Below are 12,785 nucleotides of genomic sequence, written 5' to 3' on the forward strand. Positions count from 1 at the left end.
TTTAGACATAATTTTGATTGTTTAAATCATTCTTTTTCAAATTTAGAAATATAGGAGTATTAGTCATGTTCAAAGTATCTTTAATGATAAAACAAACCAGAACAAAATGAATGATAATTATGTAAGAAAAATATAATACAAATAATCAAACGTAAACCAAAAGGTTAAAAATTTCATACATTAAGAAGAAACGGAAGAGTCAGAAAGTTAGAATGATGATCAGATTAATTTTGCATAGAGTTTATTAAACTATAGAGAAAAAAATAATTTTCTATTAATTGGGAAAAAATATTCTCATATGTTCCAAACAAGGTGCTCTCCTTATCAAGCAGTTGGGCCTCGGGCGCAGATAGCACGGAAAAGTTGAGGCCCATTTCCGGCCCATCTTATCCCACCATTTCGCTTACTTTTCCGCGGCCCAACCAATCACCCACCGGCCGCCGCCGCCGTCGTTCGCGACACCGCTCTCCTCGCCGTCGCCGCCTCCGCCGCCGCCCTCGCGAAGCTTCTGGTCCAACCGGCGCAGCCATGGGGGATGGAGGGGAGCTGGCGGCGGAGAAGCACGTCCGCTACATCGTCACCGTGGAGAAGGTAGGCCGCCTCTCGCTCTGCTCGATGCAGCGGCTGATTCTGATTGGATGGTCTTCGCTGCTGCTGTGATGCAGAGGAAGGACTCGTTCGAGTCGCTGGTGATGGAGCACATCCGGCTCAACGGCGCGTACTGGGGCCTCACCACGCTCGACCTCCTCCACAAGCTCCGCGCCGTGGAAGCCGACGAGGTCATCGAGTGGATCATGTCCTGCTACCACCCGGAATCCGGTACCACGAGAAGGAGGGGGTGGAATTGATTGATTGATTGATTGATTGATTGATTGTTGTTGGTGGTGGTGGTCTTTGGATCCTTGAGAGGAGATGTGTGTTCTTGACTTGATCTGTGCGTTTGGTTCATCTTCGGATTTGGGTGTTGCAGGTGGATTCGGGGGAAACGTTGGGCATGACGCGCATGTCCTCTACACGCTCAGCGCCGTGCAGGTCCTGTGCCTCTTTGATCGGCTTGACGCTCTCGATGTCGATAAGGTTGCTGATTGTATCCTTCACTACTAGATCTTGAGTGAGGTTCATCATGCTTGTGCAAACATTAGGTTATCAATGTCCAAATGAATCTAGTCAATCCTGCAACTTTACTTTGAGGCTGACTGTTTTGCATGAATTCGCAAGTTTGGATAGTACGAAAGGTGTAGCTTAAGGATGCTATGCATTCAGTTTTCTTAATAATGGGAAAATTCATCCCTCATTCAGTGACAATAGATTTTGCTTAAGAGAAGTGTACGCTCGCGTCACAGAAGTATTTATTGTCCTCTAGATCCTCACTAACCAGTAAGTACAGGATAGCAAGTTTGTAGACTGCACTAGTACTAACGTGCTGCAGTATGTGTGAATATTCTACTTAGAGGATAATAGATGATATGGCACGATTAAATTGGATTGTGTTAACTCGCTTTACTGCCTGAACCAAGATCCATGAGACTGATCCAAAAAACGAAATCAGAATGCGAAAGACCAAGATATCGTGATGTAAGCGGAAATATATCTCCTTGCATCATGCTTTTGTGGTTTTGCCTATAAATCTGTCACTAAGTTATCAATCTATTTTTGTTTCTCATAAGAAACAGTGTATTTCAGCTGCTAACCTGTTGATCCTGAAATCAGCTTACTGTCAGACTTGATGAGAGTATCAGCTATACTTCAAAGTAAAATACAGTGTATAGCCTAGTTCCCTCTGTCTTGGATATTTCATTCCTGCATCGACTTACTTGTTCCCTTACCACATACAATGAATTGTGGCATGTTATCCAATATGAAATTGAGGATTGCACAGTCCTGTAGTTTGTTATGTAAATTGGACTACTGCATCCTCAGCTTGAGATCTGGTTCCCTTTTTTTCCTATTTAAATCATGTCAGACATTGCTGGGCTTCAAAATGAAGATGGATCATTTTCTGGTGATATTTGGGGTGAAGTGGACACTAGGTAAAATCCTTTTGATATCCCATCTCTGTGCTCTGAACTTTCAACACAACTTTTGTATGATCTACTAATGCAAGCCTAACCTATTGTTTGTAGATTCTCATACATTGCAATATGCACCCTCTCTTTGCTGCATCGGCTGGAAAAAATTAATGTGCAAAAAGCTGTTGATTATATTGTAAGCTGTAAGAACTTGGATGGTGGATTTGGAGCTATGCCAGGAGGTGAATCACACGCTGGGCAGAGTATGTCTTTTCTTGTTTGCTATATGTCCTGTTTTTTATGGTACCTAAGTAGAACTAGAAGTTAATTGATGCTTTAGGATGATTATATAATATCAAGAAAGATCATCTATATTCCCACCAATATTATAAAAGAACAGCAAGAATGGTATTGCTAATTCTGGAATGCACGGTCTATGAAATATTTCTGGGTTTCAGTTAGCACTAAAATTAAGTTATCACAAATGTATATTACTATAAGCAGTTCGTTCAGAAAAATATGAAGTTTACTGTTATAACTTGTTAACTTGCTAATCCTATATTTTTTTTGTGAAATTTCAATTGACATGCCATAACATTGTCTTAAATTTAGTTATTCCTATAATGATCTGAAATTTGCATTTCCTGACAAGGTTGCCCTAAACCCATTTTATTTTATGAGTGCTATCACTTCATAGTTGTCAGACAACCTGAATGTCATGGATATATATTTTCATGCAGTATTTTGTTGTGTTGGCGCTCTCGCAATCACTGGCTCGTTGCATCACATTGATAGAGATCTCCTTGGATGGTGGCTTTGTGAGCGTCAGTGCAAAGAGGGAGGGCTCAATGGACGGCCTGAGAAACTTGCTGATGTGAGATTGACTGCCCGTTTTTCAGAGTGTGCCTGTCTTTATTCCTCATTATATCATGGCACTATAGATTTGACTGAACTGCTACCTCTAGGTGTGCTACTCCTGGTGGGTGCTCTCAAGCTTGATAATGATTGATAGAGTGCACTGGATTGACAAGGACAAACTTGCAAAATTCATACTAAATTGCCAGGTAAATGCTTGAAATCTTGCATCTGATTTTTGTGTAACCATGTGTCCATTAATCAAATAAAAATATCTGTCTCCTGTTCCCAGTCTTTCCATTTACATTTTTTAAATATATAATCTTGTTCATTGGTAGGACAAGGAAAATGGTGGAATTTCAGATAGACCAGATAATGCGGTAGATATCTACCACACATACTTTGGAGTTGCAGGTGTTTATATTTCTAACCGCAGTTCTTATCATAGCGATATATTATAGTGCGTGAATAAATTGAAACTATAGTCCCTTAGCGGATTCAGTTGGCCCTTTTTGCAAGCAGGGCTTTCACTGATGGAGTACCCTGGAGTGAAACCCATGGACCCTGCCTACGCGCTGCCGCTGGATGTTGTCAACCGGATTTTCTTGAGAAAAGAACATTAGCATCTGCACGCTCCACAGATCATGCTGTGTAACATGGACAGGAACACGTGGTTTACTTGAAAAATCTGAAAATCATCCCCATGGAAGAACGAATGCAGCATCAAATTCAAGTGGTAACTAGAATATGTTGTCAGGATATCGCGACCAAGCTTTCTTGAGAGTTGAGAGTCAACACCGACTTCACACTCAACAGCATGCTTGTACTAACTGAAGTTGTACTGTTCTACGCAACGGCAAGCAATATTTTTTTTGTTTATTAATTTTGAGACCGCGCGGTAAACAATTCTCTTGTAGTTGTATATTTCAATAAAATGTTTTTGCTGGAGCATTACCCAATTGATGTACTAATCCGGATTAATTAACCCCTTTTTTAAGAAAAAAAAATCAAGCACAGGTTTCATTTTGCTAGTTGATGAGATTCTTGAGATGCTTCCGGTCCGGGCATTGCATTGATTGCACAAATAGCAAATTAGATCATTGAGCTATGTGCTTTGTTGAAACCGAAATATACTGTCAATAGGTAAATGTTAACGTTTGGTGCCACTCAGAAGCGACTTCTACATGATAATCTCGATGCAGCTGCCTCTTGCTAATTGTGCAATTCATTCTAGGCAAGCCTTTTTCTATTTCTTTTTTTTTCATCCATTGAAATGCATGAACCCATGAGAAAATTTGATGTAACTAGAGGCCATAATAATAACAATAATCTTTGATAACATTGCATATAGGACATTAGGATAACATGATCATATGTCTCTCAAGATACCACTACCTACCTAATACATAATAAATCCAGGGTGAAACCTACACGACAGCTACACTTACCAGCTACAAATTCTCCCCTAATTAAACTTCAGATTTACACTACATCATAGGAGCTAGTTAGAGAAAACGTGTGGCAACGGTTGCTACTACTTTCTGGCAGAAGATGCAGTTCATCGACAAAGTCTATCAGAGATTCAGAGTCCAGGTTTGGTGAAGGATGAAAAGGTCTCATTTCATTTCCATGGCATGCTAGACAAGAATGGCGGCTGGCTGTTGCTGCTGGGAGGAGCAATGCCTGGATGCAATGGGCTTCCAGCTCCACCTGAGGATTCACTCAATGTGCCTCTTGAAGGTGGGCTGTTGGGTCCCATCCCGGCCGTCGGCACGGCTTTCGATGGCGCGGATGCGGGTTCTGAATGAGCATGCTGCTTTGGCTCCTTTTTCCCTTCAGAATTGAAGCTTCCAACCACAATCTACAGATTGTAGGAGTAATAGTGATAATCAGAATATTAGTCTAGTAAAATTCAGTTAAGCAAACAACGAAGGAGCAAATCATGGTTGGAGCATATCATTATGTGCTTTTTTTAAAAAAAAAAATTGAGGTAAAAGCTGCAGTGATGTAAAACTACTTGCAGGACAGTGAATCTAGTTCAGGGAAAAAAAACATTTTTGATAACTGGGAGAAGATGGGGGAAAATGCAGCTGATTTCAAGAATATCAAGCAGATGTTGTACAGCAAGATATACATACAGAATCCAATAAATAAGGTTGGGGGCCATTGCAGGGGATAAAACCATACCTGGACTGGAGTAGCTGCTATGAGAAGTCCGGCAACACCGCCTCCCAACAGACGACCATCAGGACCAGCCAGTGAAACACTGAGTCCCCCAGTTCGACTACGCTGGCCTCCATGGTCGGTTAGAAGGAAAGAGCCAGACAGCGATAGTATCTCGAATCGGCCCTGTTGTGAGAAATCAAGGAGGTATCACAATCAACATTCGTGATCAGCATATTGTACATTGCTAATAAACAGCATATCTGCAACTTGGCTGTAAATTTATGCGCCTTATGCATAATTTTTCATCTAAAATCACATGAATGGTGATAGCACCAGCTAACAGTATGGTATCTGTTTGCAGAGAGGATTGCCTTTATACCGTGTTAATTTCTACTGGATAATAGTACAAACCTCATATGTTACTGTTCCACCTGAAGTAGCAGTTTGGCGAAGTGTTACATTTGATATGGCACCATTTGCTGAAAGAACACAAACCGCACGATTTCCATGCTGAGCAAACGACATAATCTTTGCAGACACATCCTGAAAGAAGGGATCATGATTTTTTTTTTCATTAGTTCTGTATAAACCTTGTCAACATATTTTACTCACCAAGACAAAATGGCACTGTAGCATCACTATTCGCTAAGTTATCCATAGAATGAAAGAATTTACTCAGAGCAAAAACAGCATCATAAGGAACCATAAAAAAAAACATGGATTATGTTCAAACTATAATATTTCTAAAGAAGCACATCAAAACATAACCAAGATTACATCGATTTGATTTTCAGACAGGACTTTGTGTCCAATGAAATAGGTAATGGTAAATGGTAATTTGATATAGTTTATCTAAGACGATGAAGATTGAATAAGATTCAAAGGCCCGAAATGTGAGGATGATAAAACTAAAAATACAGGATTGAACATAATCTCAATGTACCAAAGTAGTCAATACATGATTTTGTGCCAAAGTACCCTACACTCACATTATCACAATGTGATGCTTAACATCAATTTATTGCAGATTTGCAGTATCTTTCCTACTAAAAACAATCATTGACACTACCCTTAGCACAAAATCGTTACAAGCTTGAGCTTCCAAAATATTAGAACCAAACTTCAGAGAGAAAAACAGAAACACCACCATCAAAGTGAAACTGGAAATTCCAAAGGTAAATTAGGGGCATGCAAACAGAGCCCAGAAAAGAAAATCTGAATACTTTTATGCAAATAAAAAAAAATCTGAATACACATTCCAAGAGCAACCAAAAGACCAAGTGTAAGATAGCATACTATACCTCTCCAGCTAGAACTGTAATAACGTGTGGTGTAAATCCAACTCCCGCCGATCCTACAAGAGAACTCCAAATTAGGATTAATTATGCGAAAGATAGAAACTTCAACAAAGATGAAGTCAACACACATCGATTTCACATTAATAGGTCAAAAGGATGGATACAATACAACTTTAGAATAGAATAAAGCAGATGCTCAATAATTTGACAGAAAAACAACTCCACATTAAACTGCGTCGACTAGACATAAACACTAGAATCACTCAATGAATGGAAGATAAACTTGTCAAAAGAATATTTTAGTTTGGCCCTATGAACTAGTAGTACATTCTTCAAACTATGCAGTGGATCTAAACTCTAAGCGGTGCCAATATGCCACATTGAGCCCTGTTTGTAAACAAGTATATTCTCAATGATTTCTAGAACAATTATTCGCAAAGCAAAAAAAGTCATTTTCCCCCTCAATTTCTTATCAACAAAAACCTACTCGACCATAGCAAGGTGCAAAACCTAATTAACTTTGAGCATATGGAGATGTTAATGGGGATGGAGATTTTACCGACGGCGTCGATGCGCGGCTTGTTGGTAGAACCCTTGGGCCGGCCACGCTTCTTCACCCCGTCCGGCCACCCCGACGACAAGAAGCTCGCCGGCGGCTTCGGCTGCGTCGGCGAGAACGGCCCTGGGACGCCCTGCGCCACCGGCGTCGACGCGGCGGCCGTCGGCGAGGTCACCAACCCCAGCGACATGGACCCGTCGGGGCCGTACTTCCTCGGCCGCCCGCGCTTCTTCTTGGCCACGGGCTCCCCGCCGGAGTCCGCCAGCGCCGCCGCGCCATTGCCACCGGCGGCGCCACCCGGCTGGTAACCCGGCGGCGCCGAGACCGCGGCGCTCACCGGGGCGAACACCGGGGTGCCGTCCGAGGTGTACGCCATGCGCACGCTCTGCGGCGGCGCCGCGGCCGCCGCCGGCGGGCTCTTCGGCATGCCGAACAGATCCCTCCCCGCCATTAGCCCTTGCTCCGACCTCACCTCCATGGCCAAGAACACGTTTCTTGTATCACCAAAAACTCTAACACAAAGCCGCGGAAATTCGTATCCACCGATGAGAGCTCACGAGCACGTGAGGAGATTAGGGCTAGGGATTTGGGAACCTGCAAAATCCCATAAAACCCTAGCTGCTCAGAGCTGAAAGAGAGAAGAGAAAGAGATCTTCCTCGCAAGAAACCCAGAGATTTTTACAGAAGAAAGAGCGAGGTAGAAGAGAAGAAGGAAACGAAATGGAAAACAAAACACAAATAAAAGAAAAATTATCCGAAGGAAGAAGATGAAATTGGAGATGGGAAATGGTGAAAAGCTCAAGAAAGGGGGATGGAGTTAAAAAAAAACTAGGCTTTTGGCTTAGGATTTATCAAAAACGGAGCACCGGAATTGCAGATCTCATTCTTTTCGCCGGATTTTGCAGGCGACAAAACGCAATAAATTGCCACAGTTTCAGACCTAACAGTTGCAGAGAGAGAGAGAGAAAAAAAATCTCAAGAGGGAAAAAAATTATTTCCACAAAATGAAAAGAAAACAAAGAAGCACACTTTCACACTCCTCCAAAAAATATGAAGCTCAGGAGCAGGAAAACATGTCACAAACTCACTCCAGTAGAACACACATGAGAAAGAACAGGTTCAGAGATTTTGGTTACCTACTAGCCTCTCACAAATTCTTGCTTATATCTCAACTATCCTTCATCAATATATATCTCCTTTTTTTCCCCCTATTTTTTTCCAACCTCTCCTACTCCTGACTTCACATGCACTCTTTCTTTTCCCTAATTAACAAAAATAAAGATGGTTTTTTTTTTCAAGGAAAGAGAAGAAAAAACAGGCAGCTGGTAAGTAAAGCACGCCGAAATTGCCTTGGGGGAGAAAAATATATAATTGCTGTAGCAGATAAGAAGAAGGAGATGGATCATGGATGCAGATTGCAGGGGGGTCTACCTCATTTGACCCCAGCACCCCAGCACTTGTGATATTTGCTTTCAGATCCCCCCCTTTCTCAGCTTTTGGCCTTACTTGCCTCTGCTCTTCTTTTTTTGTTTTTTGGTTAATTTTTTTCTCTCACTGTGGTTCCCACTGGTGGCCACTGTGCCCATTGGCCTAAACCACAGCTATTGTCCCAGTAATCACCACCCCCAACAAGATGAACAACTGGCAAGCATTACCACCCCATGATAATAGCACGTTTTTGTTTGACCAGATTGGCCAAAAAAAAAGGGGTCTGAATATTCCGCTTTGAAAATTGATGGTAGGGAGCTTTTTGTCCATTACATTTCCGATTTATAAGCAAGGAAGTTGTTATACACGGTTATAATAACGGATGGAGTGCTATTTATATACAACTAATAATTTTAGTATTTTCAAACAGAATTTTTCAGACTATAAAAATAGTTAACATCTCTTATAAATATGTAATTAGGCACTTAGCCCATTTTCAAGAAACCTATTCCAAGGCCGAGCATGACAATGTATTTGAACATTGCAACTTTTTTTTAAGGACGTTGGTATGACCCCTCCCTCTCCCTTACTAACCATATCCAAGTCCTTGGGTGGGCGGCGGTGGTATTCTTAACGTTGCTACCTTCTTGGTGGCGTCATTTCGGAGATTCGGCTGGTTTGTTATAGGTTCGGCGATAAATTGGTTATGCTTAGCAGCGGCTAGCCGGTCGGCTATGGTGCTAGGTATCTTTCTAAATGTTATGGTAGTGTTGACACGTAGTGTGATATGTTTTTTTCCTGTTATATTCTTCTCAAGCTATAGTCCTGTAAAGCTTTATTTAAAAATGTTTCTGTGAAACCAGTCTCAAAATCATGTGATTTTCCAAATGGAATATGCCTGATTTCCTGTTCCTATTGATGATTAATGCTTATAGGAGTGAATCTTTATATAACGGAATAGTCCTTGAAACATTGATGAGAGCCAATAATATGTGTGGTCCAATCACCAAAGCGAAGGTCAGGGTCAATGGGTCAAAGTTGGGAGGTTCTGAAAGATGCATATCCTAATACAAAGAGGTTAGTTAAGCTTCGCTAAATATCAAAATTAATTGCATACGGCAAAGTACAGTCCGTGGCTGCAAATGCAAAGAGTGAATGCTTCTGCTGAAATTTACTTCGGCTGCCTCTCCATAATAACCCTGTTCTTGATTCTTCCATCATAATTATTTTTTTTATCCACGGTGTTCTACGTTAATTTTCAATTGTTTGGACATTTTGAACTGTAAAAGTTAGTGTCAGTAGCAGAGATTGAGTGAATAGCAAGGTTTGCTAGCTAACTAATCGAATAAAGTAATCTTCGCTCAAGACAATTAATTTTTTTTCTTTATCTAACTTGTAAACCATGTGCAGTCAGCAGAATCCTCTTCTTTCTCCTGCTTGTTTCCTCCTTAACTTTCGGCCATTAGCATGTGCTTTTTGTATTATCTTGTTAATTATCTGGCATGCTTGTACTAGTAACTTGTGATGCCGTCGACTACGGAAATAAGGCCATTTGACCAATGTTTGGTTTGAAATCCATCGATGGGTTCAAGAAAAATGGTGGTTAAGACCAAGTTTGATAGCTCTCTCCACTTAGAATAATTTGAGAATAAACCCAAAGAAACTACAAAAGTGATGTGTACACTGTTTTGGGTTTTCACAGTTTGCATGCCACCAGCTCTTGAATCTTTGTTCAATTTTATATTATCTTCAAGAAATGGTTTATACAGATTTAAATAAAATGGAATCACCAAGAATATACTTACCATTTCTCGGCCCAAAAAGCATAACGAAAACCGTTATGTCTGACAAAAACTGGATATACTCAAACCTATATATGCGTGTTTGCAACATCAGTTTCCTCTGAATAATTTCTCACTCTGCTCTTCAAAGCAAACTTTTCCACAATGTCTGAAACATTACAGCCGAGTTCAGTTCCAAACTTTTTCTTTAAATTTTTAACTTTTTCATCACATCAAAATTTTCTTACACATAAACTTCCAACTTTTTCGTCACATTGTTCTAATTTCAACCAAACTTTCAATTTTAACGTGAACTAAACACACACTACACCTGTTCAGATAGTAAAATGGAAACTCAACTCAGCGACATGCAAACCATATTAAAACGGTTCAAAACAGAAGTGCAAAAGCATATGAGCACATTGAGAATTCAGACCCTGGAATAATTATGTAATTACAGATTTCGCCTGCACTTAATTTCTTCTCTTTTCTGCATAATTAACAGCATGAGGAAACACAAACAGATGGAGAAGAAGGGAAAAAAAAACAGGGACACGTCGGCCAGAGAACATGCGTCCTGCTTTGCTCCTGATGCTGCGTATAAACAGGTGTATTGATGAAAATGATTTGTTAATCGCAAGCCTCCAAATTGTCTGATGGATACGACCATTTATTAGTTTTATGCATATCCACTTGCCCCTGACTTTTTCAGCGTGACACTATTCTACTCGAGCTTTGTCGATCGAAGCTTATCCTGAAATGTGACAAAAATTCAGAGAAGTTTTTTTTTCATTTCTGGATGCATCCAATTGAGAAGAAAAAGAAAACCAGTGTGCGAAATACTTTAGCCTGTTAGGCAGAATAAGGTACCAAGAAAATTTTTTATATGGATGGACAGAACAATTATGAATAGATTTTTTTTTTTAGAAACCAGACTAGTTTCAGTATGAGAAGTCCAAATTGGAGGTATTTAAATTCTGAAAATTGTACAGATATTCAAACAAGTCAGAAATTCGGCGACGGCGTAATACTAAAAAGTATAAAAAAGATAGTAATATGCCTTTTGACTCTACCTATTCCCGCTCATTATTGTCAAATAAACACATCTTTTTGGTGGAGACAACTGCATACTCATTTTTCCATTGAGATGTGGAAGTGTAAGAAAAAAAAATGAACATATCTAGTAAGCAATTAACAACAGAAAACAAATCGAAATTTCCAAACAATCATAAGTGGTTGTTGAACAAACAGAAAGAAAAAAGGTCTTGTCATGTCAAAAAAAACAATTGGGAGAAAAACAAAAGCAACACTATTGCTAGAAAAAGAAAAGGGGAGGTAAAAAAAATGGGGGAAAAGGAAGAAGAAAACAGTTCTCCCCCATGTGACCTCTCTAAAATCGATCGAATCCTCTTCAGCTTTCATGAAACAGTCACCCTAATATCGTAGGGTTTGGACCCCCTTGCATGACCTAACAATCAATTTTTGGCCACTAGAGGTTAATTGCATTGCAGTGGCCTTTGGCCACATTGTCACCTAACAGGTCAAGATCCTGAAGATATACACGGGCCATTTTCTCTGAATTCTGCAACCAGTTGGTTGCTGGTTCAGAAAGACGCCCCAACCGTTTCCCCTCTCGGTTTGGATCTTCACTGCACAATGCCCACTGTGACGAGCCTGCAATTATACACATTTATACTGGTATGGTGCAAAGCAGCTCTTTTTTCCTATCTGATTCATCGGCTACTTTTCTTGTTTATTTGCTGGCTTATCAGCCACACAGAATTTTAATTTTAAAACCTAATTTCAAAACTGATTTTGAGGTTTAATATTGGTTTTTAAATTTCCAAGAGTCAGATATAAAAATTTTACCTATAAATTAGTTGTGTTGCTTCGAATTATTAGAGGAGGTAAAAATACAGCTACAAGAGTGAATAAGTTCTTTTCTAAGGGCTGGTTTAGTTCCCAACTTTTTCTTCAAACTTTTAACTTTTTCATCACATCAAAACTTTTCTACACACAAACTTTCAACTTTTCCATCACATCGTTCCAATTTCAATCAAACTCACAATTTTGGCATGAACTAAACACACCCTAAAGACAACACTCTGTTTATGAAATGTTGAAATAGCTCAGTTCGAGAAAGGGGATGGAGAAGAGAAATAAACTATTGATCGAGGAATGGAGAAGGTGTGGGCCCGCTTACTAATACGGTTCCATTCCGCATGGAAAGACCAATCAAATCAAACTTTTCTTGGAAAAAACAGTGGCATTATCTCAGTGGCTTTACAGTTTGAGTGAATGCAGCTGTACTGTGGCGTACCGCCAAGTGTAGGGCCTCGTACAATGAATGCCACAAGTTTGCAAAGGTAAATTGCCGCGGGCGCGGGGGGGGGGGGGGGGGGGGGGGGATGCAGATGCAAGACTAGATTCTTCAGTGTTCAGTCTGCACTTGTGCATGTCTCGGAATTCAGAAAAATGAATTGCCTGCCTCTCTGCCTGAGAAAGGAAACGGCATGCATTTACGGATGCATTCAAGTGTATTCATGGAGAATTAGGGATAGCTCACTAGTAACTACTCCTATGAATTCTTTCAGAAAATTCACTCCTATGAATTTTTACTGGCCGGTGCCTAGCGGCTACCTGAATGTATGACTGATTCGAGTAGGCGAAAACGAAATGGCGCGGTGAC

General features: G+C 40.4%; 2 protein-coding genes and 1 long non-coding RNA gene across 3 annotated transcripts; 2 read left to right on the forward strand and 1 right to left on the reverse strand.

The window, feature by feature from the left end:
- Positions 1-378: 378 nt before the first annotated feature.
- On the forward strand, positions 379-3,823 carry LOC4346013 (geranylgeranyl transferase type-2 subunit beta 1). The gene is made up of 9 exons (XM_015792927.3): positions 379-591; positions 666-819; positions 971-1,087; positions 1,964-2,030; positions 2,124-2,272; positions 2,750-2,883; positions 2,975-3,073; positions 3,203-3,278; positions 3,387-3,823. The coding sequence occupies exons 1-9, from the start codon at positions 529-531 to the stop codon at positions 3,485-3,487; spliced, it is 960 nt and encodes a 319-aa protein (XP_015648413.1). The 5' UTR covers positions 379-528; the 3' UTR covers positions 3,488-3,823.
- A 358-nt stretch (positions 3,824-4,181) lies between these two features.
- Positions 4,182-8,225, reverse strand: LOC4346014 (AT-hook motif nuclear-localized protein 10). Its single transcript, XM_015795189.3, has 6 exons — positions 8,024-8,225; positions 6,888-7,481; positions 6,332-6,384; positions 5,442-5,573; positions 5,052-5,213; positions 4,182-4,725 (listed from the first exon to the last, which is right to left on the reverse strand). Exons 2-6 carry the CDS (start codon positions 7,363-7,365, stop codon positions 4,486-4,488), a joined length of 1,065 nt encoding a protein of 354 aa, XP_015650675.1. The 5' UTR covers positions 7,366-7,481; positions 8,024-8,225; the 3' UTR covers positions 4,182-4,485.
- A 575-nt stretch (positions 8,226-8,800) lies between these two features.
- On the forward strand, positions 8,801-10,882 carry LOC136351292 (uncharacterized). Its single transcript, XR_010734272.1, has 3 exons — positions 8,801-9,059; positions 9,251-9,392; positions 10,602-10,882. It is a non-coding gene; the product is annotated as an uncharacterized lncRNA (long non-coding RNA).
- Positions 10,883-12,785: the final 1,903 nt, after the last annotated feature.

The sequence above is a fragment of the Oryza sativa genome, chromosome 8, assembly GCF_034140825.1.
Source record: "Oryza sativa Japonica Group chromosome 8, ASM3414082v1".
NCBI classification, from domain to species: domain Eukaryota; kingdom Viridiplantae; phylum Streptophyta; class Magnoliopsida; order Poales; family Poaceae; genus Oryza; species Oryza sativa.